Source organism: Pipistrellus kuhlii, unplaced genomic scaffold, assembly GCF_014108245.1.
Source record: "Pipistrellus kuhlii isolate mPipKuh1 unplaced genomic scaffold, mPipKuh1.p scaffold_m20_p_23, whole genome shotgun sequence".
Taxonomy (NCBI): Eukaryota; Metazoa; Chordata; class Mammalia; order Chiroptera; family Vespertilionidae; genus Pipistrellus; species Pipistrellus kuhlii.
The window spans coordinates 12,139,816-12,158,046 of record NW_023425522.1 but is presented as its reverse complement, the minus strand read 5'-3'; the positions used below and the strand labels follow the sequence as shown (position 1 = coordinate 12,158,046).

The following is an 18,231-nucleotide window of genomic DNA, read 5'->3' as shown; positions in this document are numbered from 1 at the left end:
GCATTGTTTACTAGCACTTAAAAAGAAAAACCTTCTGGGGAGATAGTAAGGGCACTGTTTCATGAACAAACAAATTGTTTTACTGGAAAGTAACTAGAGGCTACAGTACAGTTTATCTTTATAGCTTAGAGATAAGGGAAATAAGTCACTGTCACCATACAGTAGTAGTTCAGAGCAAATATGCCAAGTCACTCTAGAATAGGGGTGTCGAACTCAATCAGAGAAGGGGCCAAAATCTAAAATCCAGCCTAAATCGCGGGCCGAATGGTTTACTGAACAGTCATAAACTGTCATTGTGATGGAAACGCAGCGGAGTGCAATGATGACAGCGCGGTGCGGGCCACATTGCAAGGCCTGGCGGGACGGATTTGGCCCGCGGGCCTTGTGTTTGATACATGTGCTCTAGAACAACAGAACTATCCAGAGAAAATCGCAAAGGCCAAGTTGATGTGCTCCATTCAAGCACCACAGAAGTGCTAATATGAGCAAAGTAACTGGCACATAGTAGGCATACAACACTAAGAAAACCAATGAGTCTGAGGCAGCAGATGCCTGGCACAATGAGGTGGTGACAGATTAACACCTAGTGTGGAGAGATGGACATGCAGTTATCTGAGCCTAGTGCTTTTACACATCTGAATCATGTCATTCTGATTCCATATCCACATGGCTGCTTCCATGCTCACCAGGCAACCTGATTGAAACGTGGCTTCCCATGTTGCTTGCCTACAGGAGAGGTCAGGGCCTTCAGCAATTCCATCTCTCACTGTAAATAAATTGGCCTCAGGAGCCCCTTTTCTGTGAGTCTAGTTCTATGGGAAAGAGCCACTCCCTGAGTGTGGTCAAGTCAGTATCCAGGGCCCCTCAGGTAAAGACCACACTCGGCAAGTGGTCACCAACCCTTCGGACCTCACAGACCACAGGCTGGCGACTGCTGCTCCAAAGGTTTCCTTAAACCAGCCGTCGCTAACCTTTCGGACCTCACGGACCACTAGTGGTCCAGTGGCTACCAGTTGGCAAACGCTGCACTAAGGTACTGCCTGCCCCATGAGCCCTCTCAGGAGACAGCCTGCTGCACTCCCCCAGGCAGACTGGCCTCTCCAAACTCCTAGCAAATCACTTTAGATTACTCTAGTTGAAATGTCTTACTTTCCTCTGCTTCTCTGGATCTTCCTGGGCTATTTTTTCATACCAGGTCTCAAACATGCCATCTTGACACTCATCCATCCATTCTGAATTCTGCTTGGCATCAGCTAGCTCATCTTCTTCACTCCATTGGCTGAAAGAAGAACAAAAAGAGAGAAAAGCATGCCTCTTCCAACAATCCTAGAAAGTGCTGGTTAGCAGACTGTGTCCCATGGGTCTAAAACATGGGGTATTTTTAAACTCGGGGGAAGAGGTCAATTTGCTTTTCAAAATCCCAAGATTTTCCAGATGCTTGATAAATATACATCAATAAAAAGAGAGCTGCCCTTTCCAGGGCAGACTACAATGGCTGAAGAACTAGAACTAGAACTAAAAGGTTACACCTATAAGGCATAATTCTACTTGACAACCAACTATGTGCCAGGCACTGGAGCCAAATGAAGTGATTTTCTTAAAAAGTCTTATTTGGTCATGCTCAGCACATCCTAGTGGGATCAGAATGAGAAAGAAATAAGGAGACCCTGTGCTTCAACTCTCCCACTAGCTGCTGCAAGATCTTAATGTATTCAGCTTGGTCCTCAGTTGCCTCATTTCAAATAGAAATTCATACAGAAATTCATGGGCCCTTTAGTTGCAAAATTGTAAATATCCATCATTTCAGTTTAGTTTGTTTTAGTTACCATAATTTTAAATACAAAATGATTTGCTCAACAGAAATGCAAAATAAATTACCAGCCAACAAATACAAATTTGTCCATTCACGTGTTCCAACAAAGTAACGTAAGTCCTGCTCAAACTGAGCTCTGAGCTAGGTGCTATCAGGGGCTGGGAGGCCAAATGTAGTCCCACCCAAGGACTCATCACGTAGGTGCAGACAAAGCCTGAAACAATGAGCATACTGCCAGGTAAGGCCCCTGTGCTGTGTCCCCTCTCTCAGCCAAGAGCACCCTCTGACAGCAGAGCCATGGCTGAGGTTTGGTAAACAGTGACAGCTTGAATTCTATCTCCTTTTCCAAGAGTATCTCTTCTGAAAGAACTGTTCTGGTGTTAACACAGTCATTTATTTCCTCTAATTCTCTCCTCTTGCTTTTCTTCTCCCATTCTCTTCTCATTTGTTTTCTACCCATTTGAATGCTTAATGGGTAGCTTGAGCAGTGTGGAAAGACATTCATTAAAAGTGGAAAGGAAAAAAACCCTTCACAAACTATATTTTTTTCCTCATGCTTTAAGTCCTTTTAATGTGCAAGATGTTATAGTGGCTAAGACCACATATACATCTAACAAAAAATATAGAAAAGAATCCTTCAATTTTTAAGGAGCTATACTATTCTAAAAATGCAGAGGATCCTCATCCTCTGGGAGTACAACACAACCACCACCAACTAGCTTACATACACGACCATGTACCAGGCACTGGTCCAACTCATTTATTCCTCACAACAATCCTGTGAGGTAGGTGCCATTACTATATCCAGCTCTAAACATGAGGAAACTGAGGTACAGGGTGACTAACTTGCCCAAGGTCACCAACATGTAGCAAGGCCAGGATATTGCACAGAGAGCCCAGCTCCAGAGTCCATGCTCTGAACGCCTATGCTACATGCAATCCCTGTACTTCACACTCACTTCTAAGAACTGCAGTGTGGGGCTGTGCTCTTACCTGATCACACTGTCATGGACACTTATATTTTCTTGTGACATTTTCATGAGGAGATCTGGTAACTGAATGTCAACAAAGAAGGTGAGATCACTGGGTTCCCAGCCCATATCCAAGAGATGGAGTAGAGCTGTCTGAACACAGGATAAGGCAGGCAGCAAGGACCTAAAGAGGCCGTAAAAGTGAAAGTTACCAAAGTTGCGCATCACCAACAGAGACAACAGACACAAAGGCAGGGAGCTGGTCTGATTGAAGTGGAAAGCACAGGGGAACTACAGACTGGTGGCCTGGATTCCTTATCGTCACCTCTCAAGTTCTCATATTCCATACGAACCTGAGTTCTAAAAGCACAGAGTAAAATTTCCATTCTGCCAGGACTACCATAGGAGACATTTAATGAATGGTAAAAGACTGACTAATAAAAATCACCTTTCAATAAATAGCAAGAGTAGGGCCAGCCCCAACTTAGATTATGCAACTTAAATGTATAGAAGAACCATTGATTTAAGGTTTATGTCCAAACCACTTACTATGGAGAAGACTGGGGTGTGGCCTTATTATTTGTTTTAAAACTGTACACAATATAAGAAAAACTAAAAATAACAAGTTACAAATTCTTAGATAAACCAAGACCCATCCCCTTTAACAATTGTACACCCCATATAGAATAAAAGCTGGGAGAAATATACTAATAAAGTGAACATTAGCAATTAGTTCTAGATGGTAAGATTAGGGGTTATTTTCACTTTACTCTTTGTACTTTTCTACATTTTCAACACTGATTTTAAATTCAGAAAAAGTATAAATAATTTTCCTCAGAAAAGACAAAGTTATCCAGTACCTGTCATTTATGCTACTAAATCCTTTAATTGCTTTGACCATAAAGAGGACAAATCGATAGTAAGTGTCTCGAATTTCTTTGTGTAGAGCTGCACCACAGCCTTCCAAGTGTCCAAAATAACTAGAAATAGAGGAAATCATTGATCACTTAATTGTCAAAGCATCATTTACTTAATAATTTTACATGAAAAAGAGCTAAGAAGAAGCAAACAATGAAGTGGCACAGAAACGTAAGTATATACAAATATAATAACTTCAGAAAATAAGAGACAAAACAGCAATGAGTCCATCTGCCTGGGTCAAAGGGCTGCCACAGGAGTAAGGAAACACAATTAATCTTCCTTTGCTAATGTAAGAACCACCTTCCCACCACTACCTGAATGCCACATACTGTGTCAGCTATTTTTCACAAATCACCTCCTTTTATCCTCTCCACGGAGCAGTGCCCACCCTTTAGCTTCCCTCCATTGATGCGTTAGCACCAAGCTCACTGTCTTTGCTCCCTTGATTCTTGTCACCTCGGAGAATTCAACATCCATGGGCATGCTGCCCCGTCCCTCTGTCCCTGGTTTCTCTGCCATCGCCACCTCCAGTGATCTTCTCTATCCCGTTGGCCAGCCCCGCCTGATGATCACTTCCTTGACCTTGTCACCACGCTAATGGTATTATCTCTGAAATCCTCACTTCACAGCATCCTACTCTGACCACAACCTCTCATCCTGCTTACCTGCTCTGGGACTCCCACACAGCATTTTCAATCCCAGGAAGCCCCACCACGATGCTGTCTCATGCTCACTATCTACTATTCCCACCATGCTTGCTTGCTTTTTGTTCCATATGCAGCTTAAGATCCAATGACCAATCACACCTTAGCAATCACCAACTCCCTTGCTTTTTTCTCCCTCCATATACTTGTGTAAGAAATCTTACACCAAATCAAAACAGCTAAGTGATGCCATGTCCACTGCTGTATGTATGTATATACAACACCTGGAACAGCACCTGGCACAGTCGACACTCAGAAAGTATTTACTGTGTACATATTAGCAAAACCTGGTGAGGTACTTAGATCAGTATCATTACTGGAAAGGAGCATTACATTGATTTCAGTTTCCAGGAGCCAAATAATGAGCACAAGGAAATGGCAATATAATCTTCACTGTCTGGTAAAAATTATTTCTCATCAGGAGAAATAAACACGTTCCTGGTATTTCTTACTAAAAGGACAGAACTCAAATTCCCTTAGGATGAGAGAACTGACCAAAAACATAATTTCTTACATAGAAATGACAGAATTATTAATTAGAGGAGAAGAAGATTTCTTTAAACAACCCCTGCTCACTTTCTTTGAAGACTTGAAGTTTGTACTTACTTGGTGAACTCTTTCTGGCACGTCAGAAGTTCCAACAGGAAAAGTATAAAAGGTGGATGGAAGCAATGCGGCTGCCCCAGGGCTTCTGCACAATACTGAATGATCCTCAGGACTTCAAGGATGCTCTGGGCTTGGGCTTTTCTCAAGGAAAGAACCTTTACAACACTGGAGACAGAACTCAAGTCAGGAACACCCAGAAAACTCTTGAGCTGGGACAGAAAGAAAACACACCCCAGCCCAAGTTCTGATGCCATATTAATACAAGGGAAATAGCATTGTGAGGTATCAGAAATATCACTCAGGCAGGATATCAGTATCTGTTTGCTACTTTTAGTCCAACATTGCAGATCAGTTGACACCGTCCAGAAGCCCAATAACCCATACAAAAAAATTAATTAAAAAGGAACCTCGGTACATCTTTACTTCCCCATAGAGACAAAGCCTTCATTCTTAGGATAGGAAATTAAAACATAAAATACTTCCAGAGATGTTGGCCCACTGACAAATAATTTTGACAGAAAATATCAAATTCGAATTTCTCCCAGGGTTAAAATAAGGCAAATTTATAAATATCAACTACCAAAATAAACGTTTCTTTTCTTATCCTAACAGTACATTATTCATTATTGAGATATAATTTATATACAATACAAATCTTGAGTGAAAAAATACTTGTTGAAAAGAAAAACATTTACCAATTTTTTTTAACATTCTAAAACCAATCTTGATCTATCCTTCAAGCATTACTTGCTCATTTTTAACATGAACTTCAGGCCTTTGAATAGACTAGTTACCTATGGCTTGAAAAAAGAAAGTGCTAGAAAGGTCATGCCTGGCTCACCTCTCGTGGGAGAGTGACTGATCTTTAATGAAGTCCATGACATCCCTCAGCACAGGGTACTTCTCTTTCACTGTGGGCACTGGTCTGGCCTCCTCCATGGACCGGAAGGAGAGCAGCCGGAGTCGCCCTCGGGTGAAGGGGGGCCGCCGAGTGGGGGTGGAAGGTGAAGAGGGCTCTTCGGCTGTGGCAGAAGACACCTCTGTGGCAGGAGGGCCACTGCTGGGTGGCAGCTTCGGCTGGAGGTCCAAGCCAGGACTCCTTTCTCCCGCAGCAGGGGGCGCTGTGTCCGTGGGAGCAGCAGGGGGCGCTGTGTCCGTGGGAGATGCCGAGGCCTGGAAATGCTCTTCCACCACAGAGCTTGTCCTCTGGCGCTTGTCAAGTGGCTGCAGATGGTGATCAGGTTCATCTGTAGTCACCAACTTGTCACAGCTTTCTTTTGAACTCATACTCATGGACAAAAATTTTAGTAACAGAAGACTCTTCTGAATACATTCTTTTGCTACATGCAAAAAATAAGAAAGACCATGGGGAAAAAGTCAAAATTAAATTGTCGCCTAGTTTTAGAGAGAAAATGACCTATTTAAACTCTACAATTTAGGACAAGAAATACCTCCATTATTACAGTGATAAAACATATTTATTAACAGAGTAGAATCAAATTTTATCTAATTATATAAACCAAAATCTTCCCAACACTATTAGCACACTTGAAAAAGTTTTATTATATATAATTTCAGGCATATATATGTATGTATGTGTGTGTGTGTATGTGTTTATATATATATATATATATATATATATATGAAGAGGGAGGAAGGGAGGGAGGGAGGGAGGGAGGAAGGGGGAGGGAGAGAGTGAGAGAACAGTATAAAATTCCTTCCTGTATCCCTTACCTAGCTTTAATAGTTAACAACCCAAGGCCCATCTAGTTTCACCCACTCCCCAATGCCATGTAGATTGCAGGCATAACATTATTTCAACTTCAAAAACTTTGGTATATTTTTCTTTAAAAAATGAGTTAAAAAACTAACAAACATGATAGCATTTTAAAAATTAATAGTAATTCCTAATTTCACTAAATATTCAATGTCAGCACACTTTCTTTTCTTTTTTTTAAGTTTTTGACTTTAGAGAGATGGAGAGAGAGAAACATTGGTCAGCTGCCTCCTACAGGCCCCTTACTGGGGATCAAGCCTGCAATCTGGGCATGTGCCCTGACCAGAAATCAAACCGATGATCTTTTGGTGCATGTGATGGCAATCAACCAACTGAGCCACCAGCCAGGGCTTTCTTTTTTTTTAATCCCCACCTGAAGATATGTTTTTATTGACTTTTAGAGAGAGAGGAAGGGGGGGAGAGAGACATACACATTGATGTGAGAGAGAAACATCAATCAGTTGCCTCTTGTATCCACCCCAACCAGAGATCAAACCTGAAACTTAGGTATGTGCCCTGACCTGGAATTGAACCCACAATCTTTTGGTGTACAGGACGACACTCAACTAACTGACCTACTGACCAGGGCTCAATGTCTACCTGGCCAGAGCTCAATGTCAGCACACTGTCAAAACGTAACAAGATGTAGTTCCAAAAGCCTCCTAAGAGAAATAATTAGAAAGAAATAAAAAAGAAAGTTTCTACATCCTTGGAAACTACACTTAGCACCTGTATTACATTCCCTAGGTCAGCACAGCTTTTTTTAAATTGATTTTTTTATAGAGAGGAAGAGAGAGGGATATAGAGTTAGAAACATCGATGAGAGAGAAACATCGATTAGCTGCCTCTTGCACACCCCCTACTAGGGATGTGCCCGCAACCAAGGTACATGCCCTTGACCGGAATCGAACCCGGGACCTTTCAGTCCACAGGCCGATGCTCTATCCACTGAGCCAAACTGGTCTCAGCGAGCACAGCTTCAATGAAACTAATATAGAAGACAGGTCTCTGGTTTTCTATAAAATGCAAACAGAAGGCCCAATAATGACTGGAATCAGCACACTCACCCAGGCTCTCAGGGTTTGCCTCAGCAGCTTCTGACCCACGTTTTTCTTCTGCCTCATTCCCCAGGTTCACCAGGGACTTCTGCTTTATCTCCATCTGAGGGAAGGATTTGAGACACATAATTAGGCTGTCCAGACACAGCCACAGGGCAGTCACAGCAAATTACTTCAAAAGCGCACAGGGCTGAGATCATGGAGAGCTTTATAGTTATTGTTCAGCTAATGAGGACACAGGACTAAAACATTATTGTTCATCCTAGAAGTAACCCAGGCTGTGAAGGTGTCTTAAGGTAAACCCACAAAACTACCTTCAACTATTTGAGAGGAGTTTGTACCCATGGCCCTATTGTTTAAAAAACTCTAGAACACTGGAGGTGGAGAGGGAACTATCTAAGGCTGATCTAGGACAGATGAAGAAGTGAAGGTCCAGAAAAATGAAGTATCTTGCAAGGGTTATACGCTTGGTTTGCTGCAAGAGGTTAGACAAAAACTTGATCTCTATTCTACCCTGAATGAGGGGATACCTCTAAGTGATGCCTAGACTGTCAGGCAATGGTCACAATATGATCACAGTACTAACATCCCAGGCAGAAGGCCATGTGTGATTTACGAGAGGGCAAAGTCTTGGAGAGAAAGCTGCCATCTTTTACAGGATGTCAGCATCCTGTAAAAGGCTAAACCAGAAGCACAATCTACAATGTGCCTCATCACCTGCCAAATCTTTTTTACTTGAACTGTTATGTGGTAGCTGACTGCAGCATACTCTCTTTTTCCTAAACTGCTACTAATGCCATGGTTTTTCGGTCAAATCTTCTGATTTTCCTTTTGCCATTCTGATGATGATACCTTTAAGTTTCTTTTAAGAGATTCTGTTCATTTTGGCTTCCATCTATCTATCCAGTACTTTTGGGCACCACGTATGTTCTGATCATTGTGGATTCTGTCCAACGCTGTGTGTTCCTGGACAAACTCATATTTTAAAGAAAAACTATTACCAATGATTTGCAGATTCCCTATCTCAACTTTGACATGTCTGTGATGCATCAGCCATTTAGGTTCTTTCATGTTTATTAAATTCTCCAGCTAGAGGTCTCTGATAACCTAGATGTCCTCATACTCAACATGAACCAAAGTGAACTCTCCTGCCCACTCTCAGATCCAAGACCATCTTTCCTATTCTGGTCAATGCTTCTATCATCCACCAAGTCACCCAGCAACAGGAAATTCCATCTTCCTGTTTCCACTCACATTAATTATAAAATCTAATTATTTTATCTTCTAGGTAGCAGAAGCCATCCTCATCTAATATCCTGTTCTCCTACTTTCAATTTCATTATCTGTCCTCTACTAAGTAAAAGGTTTTTTTCCCCAATTACCATATAATATTTAAGATGATTGTGTATATATAAAAAAATATGGATATATAGGTATTCATCTCCATGCCCAAGAAATAAAAGCAATTCTCCTGACTTTTGTGTTTATGATATCCATGTATTTATATGATTTTACTACATGTTGATGTCCATAACATATAGATTTGGTTTGTGTTTAAATCTATACTAATAAAAGGGTAATATGCTAATTAGACCAGATATCTTTCAGATGTCCGACAAAGCTACGGTGGCGGGGGCCGAGGCAGAGGGCAGTTAGGGGCAAGCAGGCTGGCAGGGGAGAGCAGTTAGGGGTGACCATGCCGGCAGGGGAAAGCAGTTAGGGGTGACCAGCTTGGCAGGGGAGAGCAGTTAGGAGCCAGCATCCCGGATTGTGATCCCCTGCAGGATCGGGCCTAAACCAGCAGTCGGACATCCCCCGAGGGGTCCCGGATTGAAGAGGGTGCAGGTCAGGCTGAGGGACACCCCCCTCAACACACCTCCACATGCACATATTTCGTGCACCAGGCCTCTAGTTTTATATAAAGAATATCATACTTATGCATTCTTCTACAACTTGCTATGTTTTGCTCACTGTCATGTTTGTGAGTACCACCCATGCTGATACATGCAGCTCTACTTCTTCACTTCCTTTGTAATCCTGTATTGCTATTATCACTTTACATTGTAATTTAACATTATATAGTAGTATAATATGCAACCTGCTTGTCCATTCTCCTACATTGTTCTTCCAGTTTATTGCTGTCAGAAACAATGTTGCAGAACCACTTTTCTAAAATGCAGAAGGACCTCTCCTCTGACTAAAACCACCAGTGATTGCCCAGTACCTAGCAGGCGTCCTCAAACTTTTTAAAGTGGGGGCCAGATCACGGTCCCTCAGAGAGCTGGAGGGCCGGACTATATGAACTACTAATTCCTACTGTAACACCTCGGCTGTGCTCACTGCCCAAAAAACCTGACGGGCCGGATCAGACTCCTCTGCGGGCCGCATGTGACCTGCGGGCCGTAGTTTGAAGACCCCTGACCTAAGGTAATGCTCTCCTTCCTGGTCAACAGGTTCCACGGGGTGCCCGTTGGGGTCTCTAAGGATGTAAGGTGGCTCGACTAAACCCTGTTTATTCTGAGCATTCTCACCTAATTATGATTTCAAGGATTCTAAATTAGTTTATATCCATTCATGTCACTAAACTTCAGTTTAAAAAACATTCCTAAAGTTATATTCTTTTTTTAAAAATATATTTTATTGATTTTTTTTACAGAGAGGAAGGGAGAGAGATAGAGAGCCAGAAACGTCGATGAGAGAGAAACATTGACCAGCTGCCTCCTGCACACTCCTACCAGGGATGTGCCCACAACTAATGTACATGCCCTTGACCGGAATCGAACCTGGGACCTTTCAGTCTGCAGACCGACGCTCTACCACTGAGCCAAAACCAGTTTTGGCTAAAGTTATATTCTTGAGAAGAGAGTTCCTTTCCTTAATTCATGATACTGTGGTGGGAAATTTTTTTAAATATAAAAATCACATGAAAAGGAAAATCTTACCATCCATATTCGAATCCCATCTGCCAAGGCATACACTTGTGCAAACTCCTCACTCAGGGCTGTCGTGCCCCCACTGTTTACTGGGGAAAGGAGAGAGGAAGAGATTGCATTCAGTTAACACAATTCATTACTGCAACACTACGCACAAAGTAGTTTCTAAATCTAACCCACAGAAAAAGTTCTTCCTCTGACACACATTGGGAGTGGTTAAAAGAGCCATGGGGGGAAAATTATCATCTAAGCCACAAATAGCTGTGATGGGTTCTCTGTGTTACTTCAAACTAACGTTTTTCAAATGAATAACATCTGAAATGAACATACTAGTAAAGTGAGAAAAATATTAAAAAAACATAAAAGACATGAAAAGTATTAAAAGTAGCTCTCTTTCTCCGCCATCGAGGTGTGCGCTCACCTCTCCCTCACCATGTCTTCCCACAAGACTTTCAGGATCAAGAGGTTCCTGGCCAAGAAACAGAAGCAGAATCGGCCCATTCCCCAATGGATTCGGATGAAAACTGGTAATAAAATCAGGTACAACTCGAAGAGGAGACATTGGAAAAGAACCAAACTGGGCCTATGAGAACTCACTCATGACAGATGACTCACATATTTATGCTGTATCCAGGTTGCCTACACCTTTAAATGATTGAAAAGATACTACCATCTGGACCAGGCGTCTTCAAACTACGGCCCGCGGGCCACATGCGGCCCGCAGAGGAGTCTGATCCGGCCCGCAGGTTTTTTGGGCAGTGAGCGCAGCCGAGGTGTTACAGTAGGAATTAGTAGTTCATATAGTCCGGCCCTCCAGCTCTCTGAGGGACCGTGATCTGGCCCCCACTTTAAAAAGTTTGAGGACGCCTGATCTGGACAGTTGGAGCATTTTAATTGGAGAATTAATGGACTTGTGATTTTGCTCTATTGATTTTTTTTCCCCTTCTGCAATAGTAGGATGGTTCAGTAATAAATGTGTGAGATCTTTAAAAAAAAAAAAAAAAAAAAAAGAAAGAAAAAAAAAAAAAAAAAAAGAAAGAAAAGGAAAAGTATTAAAAGTAAAATAATAGATACTAAAAATGAGCAAAAATAATTATTGACATTGAAAATGTGTCATGTCATTGACATTGAAAATGTATATATTAAATTTAAAAAGCTGGTTATAAAACAATATAAATAAAATGGCCTTACTTAAAAAGAATATACATTAAAAACACATATATATAGGGTAGGACAAAAGTAGGTTTATAGTTGTTTGTATAGAAAATAATACAATAATTAATAAATAATAATACAAGAATAAACTGTGTACTCACAACTGTAAACCTACTTTTCCCCACGCTGCATGTATGTGTATATGTATACACACACACACATAAATATACCTAGATAAAGGCTAGGTAGATATATAGAAAAATGTTAATAAAGTTGTGATTTTTAAAGAAGACCTGCCCCTTTTCTTCAGCTAAAAACCAAAGGGAAAACATATGTACTATAAAAGTGTAAAGCTCTTGCTGAACCAATGTACAATGCAATGAATATTTTCTGAACATGTAGAATATTCTGGGCTCCATATCAGGTACTAGGAAGACAGTGCTGAGAAAGAGAGAGATAGGCACTGCCCTCAAGTAGCTTTTAGTCTAGTTGAAAAACTCCTCCTGTACATTTCTAATACAAAAGGGTAACCAATTTTTAGACAAATATGAGCAAATTAGCTAGACAAAGACCACTCTCTAAGTAGCTCAGTTTTAAAGAACCCATGATCAGTCCTCAAAGGCTGAGCTAGGAAGAACTGAGACCAAGTATGTCTTCTTCAAAGCAACAGTGGTAGACATTCTCAGAACAACCTGTATTCAGCAAAACATTTCTAACTCCCACATTTCATTGAGTTTCTCTACTGCACATAATTATGTGTTACCTGAACATGATTTGAAAAGGAGCTGCAGAATTCTCCACAGCCTGAAACTTGCTGCTTCTCAGCTTTTAACTCAGAAAGATTTTCCCCTCTACTCAAAGTTCCCACAGATAATAAAGATTGTGCAGCTCTCTAACCACAATTTGACTATGAAACATATACTGAATTTTTCAAACCATAAAGGTCCCATTGTTCTCTATTCCCTAGCAGAGATATACTTTTCCATATAATGGTTGTTTCCATAAATCACTCATGTGTCCATGTAGTTTTATTTTAGCAACTTCTTAAAGGAGATATTAATATTTGAGGGACTAATCAAGATATTTTGGAAATCAGAAAAATAATTCTGCAATATGAGATCCAAAGAACTCAGCAATAAAGGCAGTAGTGATCATTTCAATATTAATTTCAATAATAATAATAATAATAAGAGCAACAATCAATTACCTACTCTAATGGAAGGAAGCATTTGTTTCTGCTTATTTCATCTGCACCATGGAAAGAGCACATAACCTGCCAGAGTGCTCAGGAAAACCCACACCTCATCTTTAGATGGGTTTTTCCCCTAGAGGATTAGGAATGGAGAGAGGTTCTCCCTCCTGTGGGTCCTGTGAGGTTGCAGGCTACACACACAGGAAATACAGAGTTGGTATCCCTGATGGAAAGAAATGGTGAAGCAGGCTATCAACAAAGGAAGCCAAACAGGGATTATGCTGCAAAGAAGCTGCAAATCTAAAGATAAGAATACCAATATTTTCCTCCTTAGTCATGACACAATCAATTACCTAAACAATTGTTTTAATTGGAATTCCTTAGAATATTAGAGCTAATTAAATCTAAACTTTTACAGATAAGGACACTAAGGAGCAGAAAGGTTGTCAGATTAACTTCTAGTTTTTGAGCTGGTACTACAGACCAAGTTAAGGGTTTTTATTTTCCATTAAGCTTCTTGGTTGCTTGCCATTAGAATTTTGGATATGACAAATTAGCTGCTAATTAGATAACTCAAAGCTACTTGCCATAAACTCTAGTCTGCTAACTATAAATTGGTCATGAATCTTTTGACTAGCAAAGCAGACCTAACAAGATGAAATCTATAATTATACAATAGAAATACTAGAGGCCCAGTGCAAGAAATTCATGCACTCCAAGGGGGAAGGGGATCCTCCCTCAGCCTGGCCTGAGCCCTCTTACAGTCTAGGACCCCTTAGGGGATGTCTGACTGACGGCTTAGGCCTGCTTCCAGTCAGATATCCTTAGCACTGCTGCAGAGGCAGGAGAGGCTCCCACCACTGCCACTGCTACTGTGCTCACCAGCCAGCCATGAGCCCAGCTTCTGGCTGAGCAGCACTTCTCCTGTGGAAGCACACTGACCACCGAGGGGCAGCTCCTGCGTTGAGTGTCTGCTCCCTGGTGGTCAGTGCACATCAAAAGCAACTGGTCAACCAGTTGTTTGTCTGCCCCCTGGTGGTCAGTGCATGTCATAGTGAGCAGTTGAGTGGCCTTAGCATATCATTAGCATGTTACGCTTTGATTGGTTGAACGGCCAACTGGACAACCGGACACTTAACATATTAGGCTTTTATTATATAGGAGGTTTATATTTCAAAATATTTTATTTACTTAAGTTAGGCTTTCTCAAAACTTAGCAATTGGCCTTCAGATGAAAAATATTCCCTGTAATATAAGTTACCATATTTTTGCAGCTTCTCATATAAGTCTGGAGTGCGATACACCAGAGCAGCAAAGGTGGCGTTCACAGCTTGATCAATAGTGGAACCAGCAACTATATCTGTCTTTGGGGCCTGTTTTCTACATGCCTGTATGAATCCTTTGAAAAGTTCTGAATATGGCCCACAGAAGTTCTGGGCAGGATCTGACTGTGCAAAATCAAGAAGAAAACGGTGGCAGGGATCATCAGGGATGTTCTTAACCTGGGAACAACAACAAAAACCCATCATGTTTAAGACATTCGTTAAAAAAATAAAGTTTACTGAACACCTACTAGGCCAGAAATATATATATAAGAGTACATACTCTCAGGAAGTTTAAACCTATTTTGGGGAAACCAAACAGGCATATGGCTTAAACAAAAAAAAAAAAAGGTAAACAGAAATAAAACATTACAAGCATTAAAGCTAGCACTACCATAAAGCAAAAGATTATCAAGTGCCAAATGCCTATAAAGGGACACCCAATGCTGAGAATTCACAGGAGAGAGTTGCTGGCAAGTTAAAGTAATTCAGGAAAGCCTCCTGGAGGAGATGGGCTTTGGACTGGACCGTGAAGATTGGGCAGGTTTGGCCCTGAGGAACATAAACATTACAGAAGTTAAGAGTCAGTGGGGAGACTGACCTGGCCTGAAGTCTCAGCTGGGGAGTGGTGGGAACTAGAGTCAGATAGGTAAGGTGAAAGGAGACTGCAGAGAGCCTGGACTGTCACTCTGAGTTTAGACTTCACCCTGTGGGCAATGGGGAGCCATTAATGGTGCTTGGCAGTAGAATGACAAGATAATGCAGTATTTTTTAAAAAAAGAAAACTTGGTAGGTATCAATGTGACAATGCAAGTGTAAGATGAGGGCCTGAATAAAGATGGAGACAGAGGGAATGACAAAAGATGAACATCAAAGGGAAAAATTTATAGGGCTTGCAGCTGACTGGATAGAGAGGTGAGAACAAGGTGAATAAAGGTGATGCTAGGGAACAGTGGCTCAGTGCCTAGGAAAGCGATAATAAGAGTGAGCAGTCACGGGAGGGAATAATCCTGATTTTATATTTTTGAGTTAAAGGGAGTCAGAACTAAAATGAAAATTCCTAACAGGAAGATGAGTACCTAGGGAGTCTGGGGAAGAACCAGAGCTCTGGATACTGACATTTAGAACTATTCACACAGATGTGACAACAGAAGAGAGAAGAGCGGTTAAAGTCTGGTGGGTTGCAGGGAAGGAGAGAAAGCCTGAATTAAGCCTACTCTTTATAGGAGAATTAAGAGAAGTCAATAAGAGAGGCTGATGAAATGGTTAGGTGAAAGAGAAGACAGTTGGCTAACATGGAATCAAAAGAAGAGAGGGTCCGAAGGAACCAAATTTAACAGAGAAGTGAAGGAGAGGAAGAGTCTCTGGATTCATAAATTAACTGAATAACTTGGGGGTGGGCAGAAGAGGGAAGAAGGAAGGGAAAGTAGTAGAACAGAGTGAGAGGAAAGGAGAGATGAAAAAGAGACAGCAGGCAAATCTACTCAGTGTTTTAAATATCATAAAACTAAATAACATGCTACCATTCCATGGTGAACAAAAAGCATAGCATGAATCTTTTACTCTAAAGCTTGACTCAGTGGGAACTAGAAACAGAAGTAACTCATTTGTTTAATAACTCCATCAAGAGATATTTACTGAAGAGCCACCCATTCGATATTTTTGAACATCCATTACGCACTGGCCCCTGAGGCACACAGTGGGAACACTAAATAAATGAGAGATAATTTCTGCCCTCAAGGAGCTAACAACTTGGTGGGAGTGATTAGATATAAACACAAACATTCATAATTTAAAGTATTCAGTATTAGTAAGCATTTTCCATTCCAAATAGAAAGACAACAGAAGAGTAAATACCTCCTTACTATGCTGTTGTGGATGAGTGGGCCAGCTTGCTTCTAGTCCCAACTCTGGACATATCTGATGCCTGAAGACAGGTTTCCACAAGGAGGAGTTTAGGACTAATGCCATTTTTGCCTGAGGTACTGCCATGTCACTTCCTAACTCTGAAAAGAGAAGAAGGCTTATGAGAGTTCTATTTTTCCCATACTATACTAAGAATCTTTGAACTGATAAAGAAAAGGTTTTTAAAAATGTGGGAATTATTAAGACTTGGAGGGAATTCACCCACATTTATAAGAACGTAACTGTGAACTTCAGGAACGCATATCCCAAATGAGCCCAAACCATAGGAAGTCCTGAACCGCTGCTACTCTGTGGAGCAGAGTCAGCTAAGGTACATCTGAAATGACTCATCTGCATAGTAAGCTGAAAACAGACTGTGAACTACCCCTGGGGTCTAACAGGAGACCATTCAGGAATGTTTAATGATGGTGAAATGTTCCCACTTTGTAAACTGAGCAATTAAATATTCATCATATGTGTGTTTATGAAGACATAGAAAAAACGACTAGGTGGAAATAAATTAAAATGTTGATAATAATTATCTCTGGGTGTTAGGATTAAGGATGGCTTTTCTCCATTATGAAATTTTTCTATATTTTACTTTTATAATCAGACATAAAATACTCTAGTAAGTGAATTCCATATAGTTCTTATTTTCTGGATGAATTTTAAAACTAAATTGAAGAAATCACTTTAAAACAAAATCCAAAGACTAAAATTAATTTAGTCTCTATTTCTGCCTTCTTATTGGAATATACCACAATTCATTTATTAAAAAAGGATGAGATGCTGCTAAAACTCAGCTCCCTCCCCCGCTAAGCCTCCCTTGGTGTCAAGTAGACAGTTTATCCTGGTTTGGTTTAAAGGAAACAAAGAGAATTTTATTAATACCTTTTACTTCTCCATTGTGTGGAGGCACCTTAAGGGAGAGAGAGCATTACCTTGCTCTTCAATGTGGCTGTAGCAAGAAGGGAAGGGACAGGACGTGAACTTACGATGCACAGACTTGAGCGCCATGCACTGGGAAGCAAGACGTCCCATCAGTCGGGAAACAAGAAGTTGCAAATCCAACCCCCAAGACACGGCAACATCTGGCAGGCCATAAGCAGTAACAGTGAATTTGTAGCCCCACTCATTGTTACTGCTGTCAGAATGGAAGAGAAACTGTAGCCGAGGACCAGTCTTAAAGGTCACTTTCTAGAACAAACACAAAAAGTCATGTGGTCAAACAGCTTTAAGGAGGCAGCATTTCAATAAAAAATAAGCATGTTCTTCATGACTCAAAAAATCTCTATTTAAAATGGGTTACAGGCTCACCATTATATCTTATCACCCCCACCAAAGCTACTGAGGAGAAATGCACAACAGAGTGGCTGAATCAGAAAATTCACAACTGTACCTTGTAAAGAAGCAAAGTTGGCAGAAAACTGCTGGTCAGTTTATAAACCCAATACCCTTCTGACACTGCCTACTCAGCCAGAGTTCACCTGCCCAGTGCTGTGCTCCCATCCAGCAGCCCAGACAGCAGAGGAAAGGTCAACAGTTCAATGGCCCAGGGGTCATGCAGCCCTCACTGTGAGGGGGACTCCTGGCTTTCACTGCCGTGGTCTGGGCCCTCCTGGGACCCTTCTTGCTAAGGATTATATCATCCATTTACTCTGGGCAATGTGATATGGACCTTATAGTAAATTATTAAACCTTATAGTAAATTATTAAACTTTCTGGGCCATACATCTCTGACTACTCAAGTCTGCAAATTGCAGTTCCAAAGCAGCTATAGTTGATATGTAAACAGTGGGCACGGCTGTATTAAAAAAAAACACAAAACTTTATTTAAAAACAAGTGACAGTTGTCGTTTGCTGAATTCTGATAT

At 41.0% G+C, this 18,231-nt stretch overlaps 2 protein-coding genes across 4 annotated transcripts in view; one reads left to right on the top strand and one right to left on the bottom strand.

Annotated features, from left to right (window-relative positions):
• The window catches only part of ZZEF1 (zinc finger ZZ-type and EF-hand domain containing 1), a 107,876-nt gene that overhangs the window by 35,614 nt on the left and 54,031 nt on the right, over positions 1-18,231 (bottom strand). For all 3 annotated transcript variants that reach the window (XM_036452319.2, XM_036452318.2, XM_036452317.2), the window contains exons 24-33: positions 17,353-17,554; positions 16,310-16,458; positions 14,392-14,632; positions 10,793-10,872; positions 7,860-7,953; positions 5,857-6,355; positions 5,016-5,180; positions 3,645-3,764; positions 2,807-2,968; positions 1,150-1,279 (exon numbers count right to left, since the gene is read on the bottom strand). In XM_036452319.2, the coding sequence (XP_036308212.1) occupies positions 1,150-1,279; positions 2,807-2,968; positions 3,645-3,764; positions 5,016-5,180; positions 5,857-6,355; positions 7,860-7,953; positions 10,793-10,872; positions 14,392-14,632; positions 16,310-16,458; positions 17,353-17,554 (1,842 nt within the window). The remainder of the gene's footprint in view (positions 1-1,149; positions 1,280-2,806; positions 2,969-3,644; positions 3,765-5,015; positions 5,181-5,856; positions 6,356-7,859; positions 7,954-10,792; positions 10,873-14,391; positions 14,633-16,309; positions 16,459-17,352; positions 17,555-18,231) is intronic.
• On the top strand, positions 11,177-11,461 carry LOC118726975 (60S ribosomal protein L39-like). Its single transcript, XM_036452377.2, has one exon. The coding sequence runs from the start codon at positions 11,217-11,219 to the stop codon at positions 11,370-11,372; it is 156 nt and encodes a 51-aa protein (XP_036308270.1). The 5' UTR covers positions 11,177-11,216; the 3' UTR covers positions 11,373-11,461.